At 42.4% G+C, this 19,980-nt stretch overlaps 1 protein-coding gene and 1 long non-coding RNA gene across 7 annotated transcripts in view; one reads left to right on the forward strand and one right to left on the reverse strand.

Moving 5' to 3' along the window:
- The window catches only part of LOC141772520 (segment polarity protein dishevelled homolog DVL-1-like), a 30,112-nt gene extending 13,675 nt beyond the window's left edge, over positions 1-16,437 (forward strand). Inside the window, exons 4-17 of one of the 6 annotated variants that reach the window (XR_012594912.1) lie at positions 737-855; positions 5,462-5,600; positions 7,001-7,094; positions 7,249-7,318; positions 7,461-7,600; positions 9,270-9,346; positions 9,906-9,973; positions 10,149-10,226; positions 10,363-10,497; positions 11,255-11,422; positions 11,540-11,755; positions 11,988-12,037; positions 12,695-12,733; positions 14,403-16,437. Coding sequence is in view for 4 of the 6 variants with exons in the window: in XM_074643574.1 (XP_074499675.1) it covers positions 737-855; positions 5,462-5,600; positions 7,001-7,094; positions 7,249-7,318; positions 7,461-7,600; positions 9,270-9,346; positions 9,906-9,973; positions 10,149-10,280; positions 10,363-10,497; positions 11,255-11,422; positions 11,540-11,755; positions 14,403-14,923 (1,879 nt within the window). In the remaining 2 variants the exon portion in view is untranslated. Of the gene's footprint in view, positions 1-736; positions 856-5,461; positions 5,601-7,000; positions 7,095-7,248; positions 7,319-7,460; positions 7,601-9,269; positions 9,347-9,905; positions 9,974-10,148; positions 10,281-10,362; positions 10,498-11,254; positions 11,423-11,539; positions 11,756-11,987; positions 12,038-12,694; positions 12,734-14,402 lie in introns of all 6 variants that reach the window. The other 5 variants (XR_012594911.1, XM_074643577.1, XM_074643576.1 and 2 more) reach the window with 5 other exon arrangements.
- On the reverse strand, positions 7,000-19,772 carry LOC141772521 (uncharacterized). Its single transcript, XR_012594913.1, has 3 exons — positions 19,641-19,772; positions 8,570-8,703; positions 7,000-7,123 (listed from the first exon to the last, which is right to left on the reverse strand). It is a non-coding gene; the product is annotated as an uncharacterized LOC141772521 (long non-coding RNA).
- Positions 19,773-19,980: the final 208 nt, after the last annotated feature.

The raw sequence follows: 19,980 nt of genomic DNA on the forward strand, positions 1-19,980 counted from the left end.
GTTTGTACATGAGCGCTGCCGTCTGAGCGTGCATGAATGCGCCTGCATGAAATTATTCATGCAGGTGTAAAGTACATGTTGCACACATGCCTAAGTGTGTGTGACAGGCTGACAGGGTTGAGTGGAGTTCTCACCAGCTTCAGGTTTCCTGGTTGCCCGGTGGCTGTGTAGGTCCCTTAACCCCGGTGCCTGAGGCCACGGCATCTCTCCAGCCCTCTGACAGAATAACAATCTGCCCTCCAGAACCCCCAGACTCCTCCCAGACCCCAAGTACACAAGCTCAGTCCACACCTGATCTACCACTTCTCGCTTTTTTTTATGCAATCTGTCATTCTCCCATCTCTGCCTCTCTCCCGATAACACTTCAGGCACCATCTGGGCTTTCAATAGGTCTCATTAATGCCAGTATTGTCCAGAATGTCTCCCTCTCAGGGTATCTGGTCATTAATGACACTTAGTGAAAGACACATCACATACCGCAGAACAATGAAACTGCTATTTTTTTGCCAGAGGGATTGAATTTGAAACAGAGTCATAATATGTGTTGCATCTTCCCCTAAGGCTGAATGGCAGGCTAACAGATATTATAACAGACATAAGTGTATTGTAGCTGGGGATTATGTTCAGGAGTCACAGGCTGGCTAGAGACTTCATTTGAAAGACTATTCTGTGAGAGTGCGCGTGTTTTGTACATCGTTATGAATCTGACTGAAGTTTTCCGATGTGTGTGTTGCAGTGCCAACGCGGTGAGCAGCCGAGATGGCCTGGATACCGAGACGGGAACGGAATCTCTCCTGAGCCACCGCAGAGAGCGAGAGAGGGAGCGGGCGCGGAGGAGAGCACGAGAAACCGAGCGTGAGTACTATCAGCCAGGAACAGATGGATCCTAAAAATGCAATTATCTTGTCATTTTGGAGTTATTGCATTTCAGTACTCAACACTCAACTTCCTTAAAAAGTGGACAGACAGCAGACACGTATGAAAAGACGCCCTCGGGGATCACATGGGGTGTAATGAACTTTAGCTAAGAAACACACAGATATCCAAATTCTCAGAAGAGTGAATAAGTTCACTGTATGTCAAAACTGTCTTTCCCAATGATTGCCCTTCTTCTGTTTCCTGTGTGGCTCAAGTTTATGGTCAGAGGCTGTTTTCCACTCGGCAGTCACACTCCAGTCTTGTACGATGATTACACCCTGTCAGGACACACTAGTGTTTTGTGAAATATCACAGGAAAGTGCTTTTGCAGCTATTGTTGATATATAAATGCAACCAATGTTACAGTCTACCTGGAGAATAAATGGTTAGAGCCTTGCTTTTAAAAGCCCCTGAGAACAAGTGTGAACTAGGGCTGTCAATCGATTAAAATATTGAATCACGATTAATTGCGCATTTTTTATCTGTTCAAAATGTACCTTAGAGGAAGATTTGTCAAGTATTTATTACTCTTATCAACATGGGAGTGGGCAAATATGCTTGTTTTATGCAAATGTATGTATATATTTATCATTGGAAATCAATTAACAACACAAAACAATGACAAATATTGTCCAGAAACCCTCACAGGTACATAAAGCATAAAAAATATGCTCAAATCATAACATGGCAAACTCAAGCCCAACTGGCAACAACAGCTGTCAGTGTGCAGACTTGACTATGACTTGCCCCAAACTGCATGTGATTATCATAAAGTGGGCATGTCTGTAAAGGGGAGACTCGTGGGTACCCATAGAACCCATTTTCATTCACATATCTTGAGGTCAGAGGTCAAGGGACCCCTGTGAAATTGGCCATGCCAGTTTTTCCTCGCCAAAATTTAGTGTAAGTTTGGAGCGTTATTTAGCCTCCTTCACGGCAAGCTAGTATGACATGGTACCAGAGGATTCCTTAGGTTTTCTAGTTTCATATGATGCCAGTATCGTCAGTAGTAGTAGCTTTATAACTTAGCCCGCTGAGCCCTCTGAAAGGGGTCAATTGCGTTAATGCGTTAAATAAATTAGTGGCGTTAAAACGAATTTGCATTAACCTGTTATCGCGTTAACTTTGACAGCCCTAGTGTGAACACATCTGCTTTATTGCTTTGCCATTTGACCACAATTTCTGTAAGATAAGGACAGCTTTCTTTCTGCTCCGTCAAAACAAATGCTCTCCTTTTACAGGCTCAGTGTTTTTAATATGAGAGCCTGCCAGGCGTTCATCACATGCCTGCTCTGTCCACAACAAACAGAGAACAGGGTGGTAGAGTGTGCTGGTGCTGCAGGAAAAGGTGTGTTCTGTTATCAGTATAATCATACCTGCGATATTTTGAGGTATCCGCTTCGTTCTGTTCCTGTTCTCGCCACACAGACATTTTGGCAGAATTAGTTGTTTTTTATGGCAGGAAGTGATAAATGAGCAGCTTGTGATGCTCACAGAGTCTGCTGTTTTACTCAAACAGCAAAGCCAGTTGTCTCCCTGTCTATCCTCCTCTGGTCGTCTCTTCACAGCACGCCTGGCTCTTTGCATCCTGCATTATGCAATTAGTAGCGCAGAGTACAGCATTAGGGTGAGGCTGCAGGAAAAGATTTAACTCTCTTGCATGCCGGAAACTTTATCCTAACAGAATAAACGCACAATCATCCATTGATTTCAGCATTCTCATGTAGGGATGCACAGATACCGGATCGGATATCAGGCTGATACTGACTCAAATAGCTGGATCGGGTATCGGTTATAATGGTGCCGATCTAATCAATTCAATTCTATATGTACTGTATATACTTTTTACATTACATATTGGACTTTTTATTCCTGTTTAAGTTTTGACTAATTTGTTTTTGCATTAAAAATGTTTACACTTGAATTATAATTCCTGTTAATATTAAAAATGTCTTTACCAAGTTACTGAGGTAAGATTTATTATTTCAATACAATTCAGTAAATCTATATCTATGTATTTATTCGTTACATTTTGTTTTTCAAAGTTAGTAAAGCGATGTGTAAGTCAGGCCTGGTGTTGCCTTACACATAAAAGAATGATCCCAGTCACTTCCACACAGTGAGGCATACAACTTGTTAATCAAACACTGGTATCGGAAACACAAAAGCCCAGGTATCGGTATCTGGACTGAAAAAGTTGGATCGGTGCAGCCCAACTCTGACAGTGTTTGCTGAAGACATATCGTTGGCACTCTCCATGTCAGATCCACTGCTGCCAACTGCACATCTGTTGTTCTGTGGCTGATGCGGAAATACCTCAAGCCCAGTCAACACTGTGTCTCTCCTCCATCCTCCTCTCTGTGTTGACTGATATCGAAAAATCTAGCAAGAAAGACCCCAGATAATGTGCTTCAATTTAGTTCAGTGGTCTCTGTCATAGTCACATCGCCTTGATGTAAATAAGGAGCTGGTAGCCCCGCCTCTTTACCTCGCAGCCTGCAGCATCAGCAGCAGGAATTCCCCTGTCACCTTATACACATGATCCAAGTGATTTTTGTCTCAGAGTGAATGCTTGCTTTTTGACAGTGATCGGTTAAAGTGCTCAGCCTTGGTAAACGTATCCCTTCTTGTTTTCTGTCTGTGCCGTGGCGTTTGAGAATGAAAGGGTGTATAAGGCAGCAGCTTTAGGAACTTTGGTGAACAGGTGTAGGATGGAGTATATGATCTGCCTCAACGCCGCCAGGTGCTCTGCATTTTAACCTGTCGTGAGACGCGACTCTAATGTTCACTTAGAGAGAACATTTAATACCCTGAAAAAGAAAAAAAAGCACCACTCTTGGATTAATGCTGGGATTTCAGGGTTGAGGTCAAAGAAGACGTGGCTGAGCCAAAGCACTTATGTTTGTAAAGTATTATAACGCAAAGCACAAAAACAGCTGGTGAGACTGTCCTCAGTTATCTTCAAATGATTTTTTCGGTGATGCGAAAAGCATTTTAATAACCTGATGGTGTTTTCACCTGAGGCGGAGATGGGGCAGGACAGCACATCATCTCAAATCCCATGTTATCTCCGATTCGGAGAATACCATCATCCGATTGGTCGGAGGCAGATTAGCAGTCATTCTATAGTTGCGTGCCACGGGAGGGAGGGAGGAGGCAATACTTTCTCCTGACTCTCAGCTCAGTTTCTCTGTGTGGCGGACGGAGGCACACTGACGGCTGTGGTGAGAGTGATTTGTTATTGATATGTCCGTTGATGATATTCAGAAGTTAAATATGTTATATGATACATTTGTTTTAATTTTTATGGTTAGTTTAATTCAGGTATTTTTTCTATCATTCCAGTGTGAAAGTTAGTTAAAATAGGAGGGTTCTTGTTTTGCAGTAAGGAGAGAGATTTACTTGTTTTGAGCATTTATAGTGTGATGCTGTTTATGTAATGTTAACCCACCAAATTGTCACACACTTTTTTCTGTTGGGTGCATTATTTATTGATTTATGGATCAGAAAAATTAAACAATATATGCTTCTTTTTTTTCACGAGCATCTTATCCTTTAAAGTGTCACAACTTTTTGAAAAGGTCATGATTACATTGTGTCCAAAATTTCTAGCCAAAAAGTGACTCACTCACATCTTGTTTTCTTACTTGCTGCTCTTCACAGAGCACCTTTATGCTTATTATTCCCTATTTTTGTCACTGCCTCTGTTGTAGATAAGCTGTGAAGCCTCTCAGCAGCCAGCCGGTGGGCAGAGACTGACCGTCTGGGGCTCTCAGGCTGGGTTTTTAGAGAGCGGGCTAGCACAGACGGAGCACAAAGACACAGATTACAGTCTGGCTTGGTGAACCTGCACTCTTGTTTTCTCTGGTGTGACAGTCGTGTGAGCGTGGGAGGAAATATGGTTCTGTGAATCCTGACAGTGGATCATGTCATGTCCCTCTGCTGATTGAGTGTGTGCAGTAGCTCAGCTTTCAGAGAAGGGAGGAGCTAGCAATGGGAACTACCACATTGCTGGAATGTTTTGCTCGCTCTCGGCGAACACGCTGGCTGCCGCGCCCTCTTCGCCTTATGAGACCTCTCTGGCCAATCCGCTGTCACCCTGAGACAGCGCCGCCTCACTGGCAATGTACGTATGGAGACAGACAGGGTAGTTGTACACTGCTGGGAGTTTTGAGAGCACAGTAAGGTGCTGCATTAAGTAGCTGTATTATATTTTCAACTTTGTATGATTATTTCTACCTTTTCAATATTGTACAGAAGCCAATGTGTTGATGCTTTATTCCATTCACTTTCCTGTACTCTACTGTAAAAGTCTGACTGAAATCCAAGTTCTGCTTCTCAGTTCATATTTTCAATAATGCTAAAATCTTCCAAGTATCAGAGATGAAAGCCCTTCTGCTGTTTTTCCAATTCCTCCACTCTCACTAACAATCTCTCCTCCCATCCTGGTGGCTCCCTCTCTTTCTGATCTGACCCCGCGATGAGCGACGTGACCTCCCGTCTGACTCACCGCCGCTCTGCTCTGCTCTTTCTCTCCCTCCAGTCCCTCGCATCAACGGTCACTCCAAATCAGAGCGCACCGCAAGGGACTCAGCCATGGGTTACGACAGCGCCTCAGTAATGAGCAGCGAGTTGGAGTCCAGCTCATTTGTGGACAGTGAGGAAGACGAGGATGCCAGCAGGTAGGCAGCATACTGCTTCACATCAAAATGTCTTTCTGTTCAAGTCCAGACACTAACATCAGGAGCTTTTCATTTGTTTCTGAAACTATCTATTGTTGTTCATAAAAAGTAGTTCATAAAAAAAACACAGAAAGAGAGAAACACCTTAATAAACAATATTATTGCATTCAATTTCTGTAAAGCTCATAATGTTTGTTTTATCTCGAGACTCTCTGTGCTTTTCATTCACATTTTCATATGGGTTGTGGCTAGGGCTGCAACTTACAATTATTTTAATTATCAATTAATCTATTTTTAGTTATTGAATTATCACAAAATGTCAGAAATTAGTGAAAAATACCTGTCACAATTTCCCAGTGCCCAAGGTGATGTATTCATATTGCTTGTTTTACCTGTCCAACAGTCCAAAACCCAATTAACAACAAATATAAAACACATAAAAAGCATAAAAATCTCACATTTGTGAAGCAGGAATTAGCATATAATTGGCATTTTTTTTCTTGATAAATTACTTTAATGATTTATCTATTATCAAAATAGTTAATTTTATTTCAACTAATTTAATTGATTGATTCGTTTCAGCTCTAATTATGCCTGATCCACAACCAGTTCAGGCTGCGACTACTTTAAATCACAATCAGCTACAGAAGTCAGTCATATTAAAGGAACAGTGTGTAACATTTAGTGGGATCTATCGGCGGGAATGGAATATTAGTAAGTATGTTTTCTTTAGTGTATAATCACCTGAAAATAAGAATCATTGTGTTTTCGTTACCTTAGAATGAGACGTTTATATCTACATAGGGAGCGGGTCCTCTCCACGGAGCTGGCCGCCATGTTTCTACAGTAGTCCAGAACGGACAAACCAAACACTGGCTCTATAGGGCCATTAAATTTTTTTGCATCAGCCACCGTCATTCATACACACCTACACACGGAAGAAGTTTCAGTTGGTGGCAATCTGCAACCTCATCGCTAGATGTCGCCTACACACTGCACCTTTAAGTTAAATACCAATTAGCAACACCGTATATGTGGTGTGTGTCAGCTTCTTTCATGGCAACTTACAGACGTTGTGTTGTGGGTGCAACATGTAAGGGGGTAAAGGTTTAACAGGACTACTAACTTCAGTTTACAAAGTGACAATTGATTTGGATTGTTGTTATGTAAAGTGCTATTGTATTTTACTGCAAATGTTTTCTTTCATTTTATCTACCTATGTATATACATCTATACATGGATTACACTGTAAACCAAATTGTTGTTAACGTGTCAGGTCATTTCTGTACATAGTAGGTATACCATGATCTACTATTTCTGTCTTATTCTCATATCCTATTTTTGTCTCTTCTTCCTTCCTCTCCACATCATTATTTCCCCTCTCTTCTTCTGTGTTTCAGGCTCAGTAGCTCCACAGAACAGAGTTCCTCTTCACAGCTGATGCGCAGACACAAGCGCCGCCGACGGAGGCACAAAGTGGCCAAAATAGACCGGGTGAGCATCTCGGAGACACATCACTGCCCCTGATGAAATTGAAATTGACATTAAGCACGAGAAACAGATGAGAGGGCTGATTGATATAGACTTTATGCCACTTTAACTATTTCTGATGGGCTTTACTTATTGTATTCTCTTCCTGCCTTTCCAGTCTTCATCCTTCAGCAGTATCACAGACTCCACCATGAGCCTCAACATCATCACCGTCACGCTCAACATGGGTAAACCTGACACTTCCATAGCTACGATTTAACTTTATTTATATATATATAAATATAGATATATAAGTTTGAATGTACAAGCACAACTATTATAATGTCTTTCAGCCCTAACACTGTGTGTCCCCTGCTTTCTCCCTGACAGAGAAGTACAACTTTCTAGGTATCAGTATTGTTGGTCAGAGTAATGACCGGGGAGACGGCGGCATCTACATCGGCTCCATAATGAAAGGAGGCGCTGTGGCTGCTGATGGAAGAATAGAACCTGGAGACATGCTCCTTCAGGTACTCTAGCAGATACCTCCAGTTTTACAAAATATTATTAAACGTTTGGGCTGCGTCCGAAATCACATACTATGCACTACATACCCTATATGTGTGCTATCGTTCAACATACTTTTGTGTGAATAAACAGTAGTATGTATCTTTTCAGACTCACTGAGCAATAATTTACGTCTTGCCGGTTGGATATGTGTAACCATGGTAACCCGTGTTAACCTCATGTGACCAAAAAGACGATTTCTGACAATCAAAGTCTGAATTAATTTAAAATACATATTATTATCAAAGTGAAATCTTACACTTACAGTTAAGTTTAAGCAATATTGATGTTACAGAACTGTCCGTCAACGTTTTTAATGAATGTTGTCGTTACTATCGCATTGCATTGTGGGATATTTATGCCGCCGTAGAGTCCAGGGTACGCATACTGTAATATTTCACCAGAAATAATATGCAATTTGTGTACAATTGGTTTCAAATTAAGGTTTCAGACTTACTAAAAAATCTCACCTACTGTTTCAGCGTACTAAATAGCATGTTTAGTATGGAATTTCAGACGCAACCCTGGAGTTTTCATCATCACACATTTTTGTGGTAAATATCAGTGTTTTTGGTGTAATGAAAACACCTCTGCTGCTGCTCTTTGTACAGTCAAGTCAAGTCAATATTATTAATGTAGCCCAAAATCACGAATCACAAATTTGCCTCAGGAGCCTTTACAATCTGTACAGCATACGACACCCTCTGTCCTTTGACCCTTGATTCGGATAAGGAAAACCTCCCTTTAACCTTTAAAAACCTTTAACAGGGAAAAAATGGAAGCGACCTCAGAAAGAGCCACCGAGGAGGGATCCCTCTCCCGGGACAGACAGAAGTGTAATAGATGTTGTGTGTACAGAATAACCAACATCATAAAATTACAGAATAGACAATCCATATGACAATAATGATGCATAGAATGTGAACATATACTAAGAGAATGGATCCAGGAGGACGTCGAGCATCTTCCATGTGTCACCAAACAGCTAGAGTCCGAGCCACACAACCTCCTCATCACCATGTAACCTGGAAAGAGGACAGGATACATAGACACACAAGAAGCCAAACTGAAGCACATCATTCACACATATAGGAGAAAGAAAGAAACACACAGAGGGAGAGACAAGAGGAGAGTTTGAATCTTGATGAAGATCCAGATGTGGAATATGAGGCGACGGCAGTCAGGACAGAGAAAGGGAGACTGTCTGTTACTGTATTTCTGTCTGAGATTTTGTGGCCTATATTATCCACCACAATGTTGCATTCACTTCCGTTACGAGTCTCTTTTGTAAAAGCTGTGATTCTGCCTCTCCTTTTCCTTCCTGTTAATGTCTCTCTTTTGATCTCTGTGCGGCAGAGCTCTACATACAGCTACACCCTCCATAAAACACACCCGATGGCTGACTACAATTTGCTGTACAATATATTATTTTGACTGAGTATCCCATAGAAAGCAGCTTAGGATTTGCAGGCATCTGAAGGCCTAAGAGCACTGCAGAGATTAATGTGCAGAGTACAAGTGCATAAATACATCTGAGCCCTCTGCAGAGCTTCAAAATAATATTTCAGTCATGGAAACACATTGTATATTTATGTAATTAGTTAATTATGTATTTTGTTGTCTGCCAACCAGGTGAATGACGTAAACTTTGAGAACATGAGCAATGACGACGCCGTGAGGATCCTCAGAGAGATTGTTTCTAAAACTGGGTAAGAACATGCAGCTCGCTCAGACCAACCGCTGAGCGTTGTGATTTTTTAACACTCTGCTGCAGAAGATTATCACATTGAGAGCATAACTTCCTGTATGTCAAGTGTAATCTTCCACTTCAGACTAACGTGTTAATCACATATGGTGCTGTTTGGGTATTCAAAGGATTTAAAGAATTAAAGGAAAGCCTACTGAGAAACTTTTCAAACCCTCTTTTGTGACTTTTTCCTAAAGGAGACTTTCTAAGCTGGTATCATGTACTTTCCTGCCTCGCTCTCCTGCTCTATATATGAGTTTAGAGCCAGCTTATACAGTATATGCAATACAGTACACACACTAATACTCTATAGTATGAATATGCAGATTATCGTGTGGTGTAGTGACTTGAGTTAGGTACTTTCCACTGACTTGATCTCTGAGCTTAAGATTGAAACAGAACAACTGTTAAATGTAGACAATAATCTGTTGTATTATTTGGTTTAATCAAACTTTGCTGCTGCGTCTTTGGTCTGTAAAAGACCTCTGTTTAAACTGATTTTCTATTTGCTTCCTATCCAGTCCTATTAGTCTTACTGTTGCCAAATGTTGGGACCCGTCTCCGAGAAGTTACTTCACTATCCCTCGTGGTAAGACAGCCACTACTGCTGTATCACAATCACATGGATACATATAAAATTTTCCTTAGCATCTGCATATTATACCAAATCAAACTTCTTCTACATTTGGAGCAATGTAACTGGTTTGAACTGGACAATGTTTAAACTATATCTTGCATCAAAGTTATTCATTTCATTTGTCCAGCTGAGCCAGTGAGACCCATTGACCCAGCAGCCTGGATTTCACATACCACCGCCCTGACAGGACCGTACCCGCACTATGGTAAAAACAACCAACCACCACCTCCATCACACTCTATGAAGCATCCATTCTGTGGTAATTATGATCACCTTACAACATTTAAACATTTGAAAAGTTCCACTCGTCAATATATTTTATCGCTCCTCTCCCATCTCAGAGTTTGACGACTTGCCCCTATCTGCGAGCAAAACAGACATGGCAACCATCGTCAAAGTGATGCAGCTGCCTGACTCTGGCCTAGAGATACGAGACAGGATGTGGTTGAAGATCACCATCGCCAATGCCGTCATTGGTGAGAAAAGCAGAGCTGTGGGCACACAAAACTAAAAGCAAACCGTTGTTTCTTGTAGACTAAGATTTGGAGTTTTCTGAAAGTAATTTACTGTAAGCGGCTCAGCGCTGTGTGTCAAGTTTCAAGTTCAAGTTGTGTGTCATAAGTCATAAACACTATTAAAATAAATTGTTAAAGTGTATAAGGGCTTAGAACATTATGATAGACGTATATGATGCCCATTCCCATATTCTATTATGTCTATGAGTTGTTGAAGCATATTTTTAGGTTGATACTATTCGTTATACAGATTTGGTGCTAAATTTAAAAAAAATGTACCACTCGAGAATTGAAAAATAATCCAAAATACAACATTAAGACACCAAGACCTTGAGGAACACCTCAGAGAAAGCCATGTTGTGATGACATGGTTACCATGGATTCTTTAGATTTTCTAGTTTCATATGATATCTGTACTTTCCCTCTAGCTCCAAATCTGAACCTGCTACAGCCTCTGAAAGACAGTAAAGTCGGTTTTTAGTTGTTGTTTTTTTAACAACAAAATCAAAGTTTGAGGCCTGAAAAGTATCGTGCATAGTTTTGGCATTACCTAAACCAACGTTATTCAAAATTCTTGCAACATTGTGCTGCTTGTCTACATGTAGCCACTGTGGCTGTTATGCATGAAGAGTATTTTTTAGCATCTGTTCAACACATTAGAGCAGGAGCCTACATGTCTGTGTGTGTGTGTGTGTGTGTGTGTTTGTTGCTGTGTCAGGTGCTGACGTGGTGGACTGGCTTTACTCCAGAGTGGAAGGATTCAAGGACCGGCGGGATGCGAGGAAGTACGCGAGCAGTCTGCTGAAACATGGCTACCTGAGACACACAGTCAACAAGATCACCTTCTCCGAGCAGTGCTACTATACCTTCGGGGACCTCTGCCAAAGTACTTCTCTCTCAGCATGTCAATAATGCAACTACATGTGTATGGCTTTTTTTAATTATGAATAGAAGGCTTGTACTAATTCTTTTTCCTCTCTGTTTCTGTTTTAACTCCAATAAGACATGGCATCGCTCAATTTAAACGAGGGATCCAGTGGCGGAGGCTCTGAGCAGGACACTCTGGCACCGCTCCCTCCCACCAGCAACCCCTGGCCCCTGGGCGGGCAGCCATTCCCCTACCCTCCATTTCCCTCCGCGCCCCCCAGCTTCCCGCCAGGATACTCAGACCCATGCCACAGTTTCCACAGTGGGAGCGCAGGCAGCCAGAACAGCGAGGGTGAGCAATGAAAAGGAGGGGCAAAACGGGCTTTCATTAATTCATGTGATAATTTGACTCAACATGCAACATGACATTCTCCCTAATCGAAGTTTACCTGACATATGATGTCAGTATTAACAAGTGTCTGATTCTGTTAGCTCTTCTGCCTCTCTCGGGCAGGAAGTTAACATCAGATTGCATCTTTATTAATCAAATCTGTGTATTCTAAAACGCGTCCTGTATTGTCAAGGTCAATCATGAGCATCTTGAGTCACGCAGCGGACAGCTCTGCAGTACTGGGTGTGTACACACAAAAGAGAAAATCAACCATGTGATTACAAATCGCCAGCTTGAAATCAACGCCGAGTCCATCCCTCTTCATCAGTTTCTCGAATGCTCTTTTGTTTCCATTTTAAATCAAAAACGTGATAGTGCTTTGTGTTGCTTCTGCATGGTTTTTGATATCTGCATCGAGGGAGAGTGGAGAGCCAGGGGGGTTGTACATAGTGTGGTTGTCGTATACACTTTAATCCAGGCATCTATCAGTCTAATTTTCATTGTTTTAAGTGATTCATCCAGACATCGTCATGTCTTGCTTTCCGCCGGTTGTCACTCTTTCAGTTGGTTTATCTGCAACCTTTTGAAACATAGAGGGACAGAGATGACAATAGTCATGTGTTGTATTTTATATGTAGTTTTGTTTCTTTTGGCGCTTCCAAACAAGTGTTCGTAGGTAACTATGTGTTTGCCTGCTTGTTTGAATAAGTGCATGTTTGCATTTTTGAGGAGCAATTTCTCCACAACTTGAAGAGATTTTTTTTTAGTTGGATGACAAGTAAAGGACCAAAAACAGCCATATGACCATATGGGACAGATGCACAGTAGTAGGGTACATTAGGTAGTGCGGGAGGTGTGTGTAATTCTGTTGTTCCCTCTGTTTCTGCTGGGCAACGGTAGACTGAAGGAGGAGGTAGTCCCAGGACACTGGGGGAACCGGTAAGCCTGCTAACCCCCTCTCCTCCTCTGCTGCTCTCTTTCTTTTTACTCTCTCTGTTTCACCATTCATCCTCTTCATCTTATTCTATCCCTCCTCTCTTTCTCTTGTACTCAGCATTCTCCACCTATCACACTGTGGCTTTAAGGTTTTTTTTTTCCCCCTCCGCCCGTCCCATGCGTCCTCCTCCGTCCGTGTGTATCCTGTGTGTGACTCTCCTGACAGTCCATTCTCCCTCTCTGCACCTCTGGGCATGCATTCGTAATGTGCTGGGAGGTGCATGATGCAGGATGATCACTCCGAGGCTTGTGCTATCATTCTCACTGATAGGGGGCGATCATGCACCACTTTACCCAGTACTGTTGGGCTCATTGCGGAAGGGGAGGCGTGGAATGTGTGATTTTTTGCTACAGCGTGGTACACCTCTATCAGTATGACGCCACCAGTTTTGAGGTATTGACGGCATTGAGAGCTGACACCAACCTACTTTTAAACCAAAAGTGACTATAAATGAATATATGATTTCATCAACCTTTTTTGGTTTTCTGTATAATCCACCGATTGCTCTGTAGTAGTGTCTTTCTGATTCAGGTGTATCATGTTTACATTTATAATCTGTGAATGTTTCGGTGTTTTGTATGAATAGCAGATGAAGCCCGTGGTAGTAGTTGCTGCAGGTGGAACTTGGGGAAGAAACCTTTGAGATAATCATGTTTGCCCTTGACTGTTGACTCTTCCTAGATTGCGTAAGAAAATATCTTGTCACACCTTAAACAAAGTGCAGTATAATGTATTCAAAGCAGCAGTGGGTAGAAATGGAGCAAATATGATTAAAAAAAAGTTATTTTTATAAAACGGTCACTATATCCTGACAGTAGTGCATGAGACAGGTAATCTGACAAAAATCATGTGCCTCTGTGTCCTCCGGTGCTCCTAACGGCATCTGCAAGATTTCACAGACCGGAGGAAAAGAACCAATCAGAGCTGAGCTGGAGTCTGCCGTCTCTGAGCAGCTGTCAATCACTCGCGAACTCTGATCAAACGGTCAAACTAGGCAGCGCTGATCAAATATGAATCAATATTCCGTTACCGTAATGCCTATTTCTCGCCTCAAATGTTTTCAGAAACATATTGTAGTGTCCTGTTTAGCTGTAAAATGAAAAAGTTTGTGACCTGGCAGTTGAGAACAGTTGAGGAAATACCAAACACCGCCCGACAGCCGGAGCACAGCCAATAGGATCGCTCTCTCTCTGAAATGACCTGTGACCTGTAGATTTTTTAAAGCCTGAAAACAGAGCCATGAGGAGGTGCAGAAGTGTAGTTTGCTCTCAGAACACTTGAATTACAATATGCTGAAAGGTTATTATGGAATTTTTGCCCAATGATGCCAAAAATATACTGTCTACCACTGCTTTAATAGCATAAATGCAATTTAATGAGTATTTGATAAGCGGCGATCCTTCTCTTAGTGTCTGTTGCAGCTCATGAAGTCTGCAATAAGCTTTATAATATACAGTATCTTGTTTAATGTGTGACCTTCTGCCTCAATATTAATTAGTAGCTAAATCAGCTGTAGCTGATGAGTTGGAGCTACTGACTGTAATTATTGTTAGGTGTAGATGTACAGGTAGAAGGCCATGCTAAAATGTCTGCATTTTTTTTCCTCAACAGGAAGCCGAAGCAGTGGATCCAACCCCAGCGCAGGCAAAGGTAGACGCTCCTCCCCACAGGAGAAGGGTCAAAAGTCAACATGCAGCGAATCAGAGCCCCGCGGCCGTGGAGGGAGGCGCGCCGACAGGTCCGCCAGCCAAATGAGCCATCACAGCCACGCCGTCTCCAGTCACAGTCACGCCCGATCAAGTCTCAGTCACAGTCAGTCACACAGGAGTCACCCTCACTCACAGAACAGCCACCCCTCCTTCACCTACAGCCACGCCCCCTTCACCCAGCCGGGGCCAGGCTCGTGTGCCCACAGCGAGCGAAGCCACGCCTCCTCCTACGGACCCCCAGGCTTGCCTCCCCCTTATTGTCTGGCCCGTCTCGCCCCCAAGACCTCAGTCAGCAGCAGCACGCCTCCTGGAGCCCCTCCTGGGAGAGAGTTAGCAGCCGTTCCTCCTGAACTCACCGCCAGTCGCCAGTCCTTCCAGCATGCTATGGGCAATCCCTGTGAGTTCTTTGTTGACATCATGTGACAGGACAGTGCCTTCAAAAAACTCATCGAGCACAAAACAATTCTCCCCGAATTGCCCCTTCTCTCCTTCCTCTCGCTCTTTTGCCTCGGACCGTCTCGTCTGGAAGTTCAGAATGTAAACACTGACTGACTCCCCCACCCCCCGCTATCTGTCTATCCCTCTGATGTCGAAGCAAAGGAATACAGGCAGCAAGAGCACAACAGGAGGGAGGCCTCTCACTCACACAAGCACGGATCCTCTGTGGCTGAAAACCCCCTTTTGTATTGACGTGACGTGTACAGTTTGTGAAGTGGTATTCAATGTGGTGATTCTTTAAAGCTGCCACGCAGACATTCTTGGGAGTGTGTACTCTACCTGGGATATTTTTCCGTTCTGCAAGACCTTTAAGCTGGCTGGGCCTGGATCTCAATCCCCCAGACCCAGGCCGACACCTACAGCCCGCACTTAGGAACATTTTCTCTGGGCCATGAACTTGGAATTGATCTCTTGACTCGCATCTGTGGTTACAGATCAAATTTAGCACGTTACACCAAACCCCTGGCCCCATTTCCTTTACGCTGTGGCATTGCCCCCGGCTTATTTAAGCTCTTACCTGCCAACTACTAAAACCCTCATAAGGGAGGCCCCGTAGCCAGCCGTTGGTTTAACTAGGCTGCATATTGCATGACTGTCTCAACTGCTTTAAAGAAAAGAAATTTTATTAATACATTTTGTTTAAAGTATTACCATTATTGGGGGGGGAGGGGTTACCTCTTGCCAACGTTCTAAAGGAAGAATCCGTACACTGGATGATTTTTGTGATGTTATTTATGTGATCATGTTGCATTGATGGTGTCATACTTTGTCTACTAAGGCTGACTGACAGACAATCAGACATCACCCTTTGTGAATCAGTGGCCAGTTTCGACTGTCCTAGCTGTGCTTTGTCGAATGTATCATTATTCCGGTCAGTGATTAAACACTGACATTCATAACACGTTGATAAGTAAGCAAATCAACTTACAAACAGGATTGCAAACAGTGGACAGCCACCACAGCCGTGAAAGCAAAAGTGTTGACAGGATATAAACGAGTTTGCTAAAAGCATCACGTTGTCTCCTTCGTAGCGAGTGAGCTGCGATAAAAGCCAAAGCCTCACAATTTTGTGGTGGGTATTTCTTTATGATGCAGGAGCTGTCTGTGATGTAAATCTCTTTATGATTATCATCATCTGACACTTCTCATTTTGCCACTTCAAAGTGACTTCAAGGGGAATCCTGGCCTTCAGAGTCTGATCTCCTTGCAAAACAATGGCAAACCCCTGTTGTATCTACCTAAAACATAGCTACAAGAGGGAAATGACACACAGACACTAGTTTTATGTGCACTTTTCCATTTTGTCTCTCCCTTCCTTTAGTATGAAACACTGTTTGCAATCAAAGCTTTCTCTTTAATTTTGTTTCTTTACAAAAGAAGAATAAATTGTACATAGAAATTTATTATATATATGAATAAAAAAGTATATATGTTCAAAACTCTGTCTGCATTTTCCATGATAATCACATGTAACGTTTTATTAATTAAGTGGAATTTCTCAACCTAAAATATACCTTTGTGTTTTTTTGTAGGGCCACTAGAGGGAGCCAACCAGTGTGTAATGTACTCCTACTTACCCCACTTAAAGCTGCAGTGGGTAGAAATGAAGCAAATATGATTAAAAAAAGGTTATTTTTATGAAATGGTCTCTACATCCTGACAGTAGTAGATGAGACGGGTAATCTGAAAAAAATCATGTGCCTCTGTGTCCTCCGGTGCTCCTAACGGCATCTGCAAGATTTCACAGACCGGAGGAAAACAACCAATCGGAGCCGAGCTGGAGCCTGCCATATCTGAGCAGCTGTCAATCACTCGCAAACTCAGACCAAACGGTCAAACTACTCATCACGGGTGAATCAATATTCTGTTACTGTAATGCCTATTTCTCGCAGAAATGTATTTTAGTGTACTGTTTAGCTGTAAAAGGAGAACGTTTGTGACCCGACAGCCATGTTGAGATCAGTTGATCAGTTGCAAACTTTTCTCATTTTACAGCTAAACAGTACACTAAAATATATTTAGAAATAGGTATTACAGAAACAGAATATTAATTCACATTTGATCAGTTATCGGTCTGCATGGTGGTGCAGTGGTTAGCACTGTCGCCTCACAGCAAGAGGATTGCAGGTTCTAATCCGGCTTTGGGCCTTTCTGTGTGGAATTTGCATGTTCTCTCCGTGTTAGCGTGGGGTTTTCTCCGGGTTCTCCGGCTTCCTCCCACAGTCCAAAGACATGCAGGTTAATTGTTGACTCTACATTGCCTGAAGGTGTGTATGTGAGCGTGAATGGTTGTCTGTCTCTATGTGTCAGCCCTATATATGATGACCCCGCCTTTGCCAAATGTCAGCTGGGATTGGCCCCAGCCCCCCCGCGACCTTATATAGGACAAGCGGTTACAGATAATGAATGGATGGATGTTCAGTGCTCCTTAGTTTGACCGCTTGATCGGAGTTCGGGAGGGATGACAGCTGCCTCCACTGAATGAACAACCAATAGGAACGCTCTCTCTGAAATGACCTGTGATTGGCCAAAGTCTCCCGTCACGGGCTTGATTTTCTAAAGTCTGAAAACAGAGCCATGAGGAGGTGCAGAAGTCTAGTTTTCTCTCAGAACACTTGAATTACAATATGCTGAAAGGTTATCATGGAACTTTTGCCCAGTGATGACAAAAATGTTCTGCCTACTGCCACTTTCATTTTTAAGCTTTGATATGTAAAATGTATTTTGGAAATAACTGCAGGTAATAATTGCCAACTTGAATTAGGCACAAGCATTTGAAATGTTTTATTGACACAATTAAGTATTTTTTTCAAGACTTATCAATGGTCACCAAGATGACCATGACGATGAAATACTGTAAGACGCACAACACAACATGTGTCACCCATACAACATTTAAGTGACACATAACAGTTGACACCCCTGAGTGGAACTTCCGAGCACCGGCGCTGCTGTACTTTCCCAGTGGGCTGACGTTACTCTCAAAAGGCTTCAAATGTGTACGAACCCACTATAGACCCCGCTGTCTGCTTGACCCACCAACCACAGCTGTTTGAAGGTGACGCCACACTCTCCCACACGAGAGGTTGTGCTATGAGACGCTTGTCAGGAAGGAAGTGACGTCAGAGCCTTGCAGAGGCAGATTAAGAAGTACAATGCTTATGAAGCAGCCCCCAGAAGAGCACAATGATCTGTGATCGCCTGCATGATGTTCATAATACGGAGCATTATGTCAAATGAAAACATGTAGTCCCAGATTGACACTGACTTCTCTCACAGCTGACATAGTTACAGTTTGACTCTCCCTGAGGCCTACATGCAAATACACACACTCACACGCAGGCATTTACCAGCAGAATGAATATCATTACTACTCTACTTACCGAACAACTCAAAAGTATTTCCCAAGTCAGTGTATGTTAATTGAGCTACTGGGGTTTACTGGGCTTCATAGCTGAATTTAGGGGGGAGGTTGATGGGTAAGTGTGGGAGGCGTTTCTTGGCCAAGGATGCGTAGGCGGATGAGATGACGTTTGACATCACAGTCTTAGGTAACATGCGTACCATGGTAGGCTGAGGGTGATGCATTAGAATGTCAGAGGCCAACATTCGAAATGTCATTCAAGTATCTTATGATCATGACACTATGATCATGACACTATAAACATGATGCAGCAGGCAGATCTTGTGCTATTGTGTTGTGGGGTTTTTTTTGCTCTTATTTTCTGTGTCAGTTGAAGTCATGAGTCATGAGGATAAGATACACCATCCTCAAATATGCAGTCACCTACTATCTCATCATTAGTCAGCAAATTTCCCATTCTCCAAACGTCAAAGCATTTACTGTTAGGAAACACCAGTTCACTTTTCAAAGGAAATAAACACTGTGAACTTGTTTTGGGAATGGACGCACTGCAAATCCTCCAACTAAAGCTGCTCATTAAATGAAAACCCTTTTGAAAACCCCACTTTCATTTTTAGCACAGTGGAGTAGTAACCTTCATGCTGCACTTTTTGTTTCAGTTTCCTTTAGGGGCCATATCATTATTGTGGTTTCGATCATAGGGAATTAGGTCACCGTTAATCACCAGACACATAACGATGATAAGAGCACACAGTGGAATTTTTTTAACTATTCACTGCCCCTCTCACTAAATGTGGCTGTTTACATGAGTAGCCCATATGTTTTGCCTAACATGACTCATCAGTAATCCCATTCGTGACGGGCTTTCATTTCCTTCATGGACTTAATAACAATGATACTTTTCCCTTCTCTTCTATGTAAAAATACAAATATTAAATAAATATTATAGGGTATCCCCCTGAGACAATGATAGTAGAAAACAAGCAGGAAAAGTCCCCCCTGACAATGACATCAGCTTAATTTTGTTTAACAAAACATGCAGTTCAAACCTAATAAAATTAAATATAATTAAACTACAGTGAATTTTACACATCAAAGTAATTTCCTTAAAATAATATGTATGTTGATAGACTGTGGTTGGTATTTGTGCACCATGTGGCCAAAAAAGTGATGAAAAGTCATCGTATAGTATGTTGAAAAAGTAATTTAGAAAGTCAGAGTATAGTATGTTGAAAAATATGATTTAAAAAAGTCATAGTATAGTATGTTGGGACTCACCATTCAAGAGGTTGGCAAGAGACCACACCAAGAATCACAATCCTTGATCCACGGACTCAGCTCAGTAGCCATTAGCTACTGTAGCATGTTGAAATTCACCCAGGACAAAACCAAAGGACACTCCTTTTGTTCCCTCTCTTTCCCCTGGGCTTCCTCTTTCTTCTTTCCCTTTGGCCATGCTGGAGGTGAGCTGCTGCTCGCCTCACCTAAGCTCTGCTCTGATCTATGGCCTGTTAGAAAACAGACATAGAAACACAAGGAACTTTCTTCTAAGGCAGAAGACGCGAGAGCCTGCATTTTGACCAGCTAACTTCAAGCAACAAGAGCAAGGAAGTTAGCA

This window comes from Sebastes fasciatus, chromosome 8 (assembly GCF_043250625.1).
Source record: "Sebastes fasciatus isolate fSebFas1 chromosome 8, fSebFas1.pri, whole genome shotgun sequence".
NCBI lineage: Eukaryota > Metazoa > Chordata > Actinopteri > Perciformes > Sebastidae > Sebastes > Sebastes fasciatus.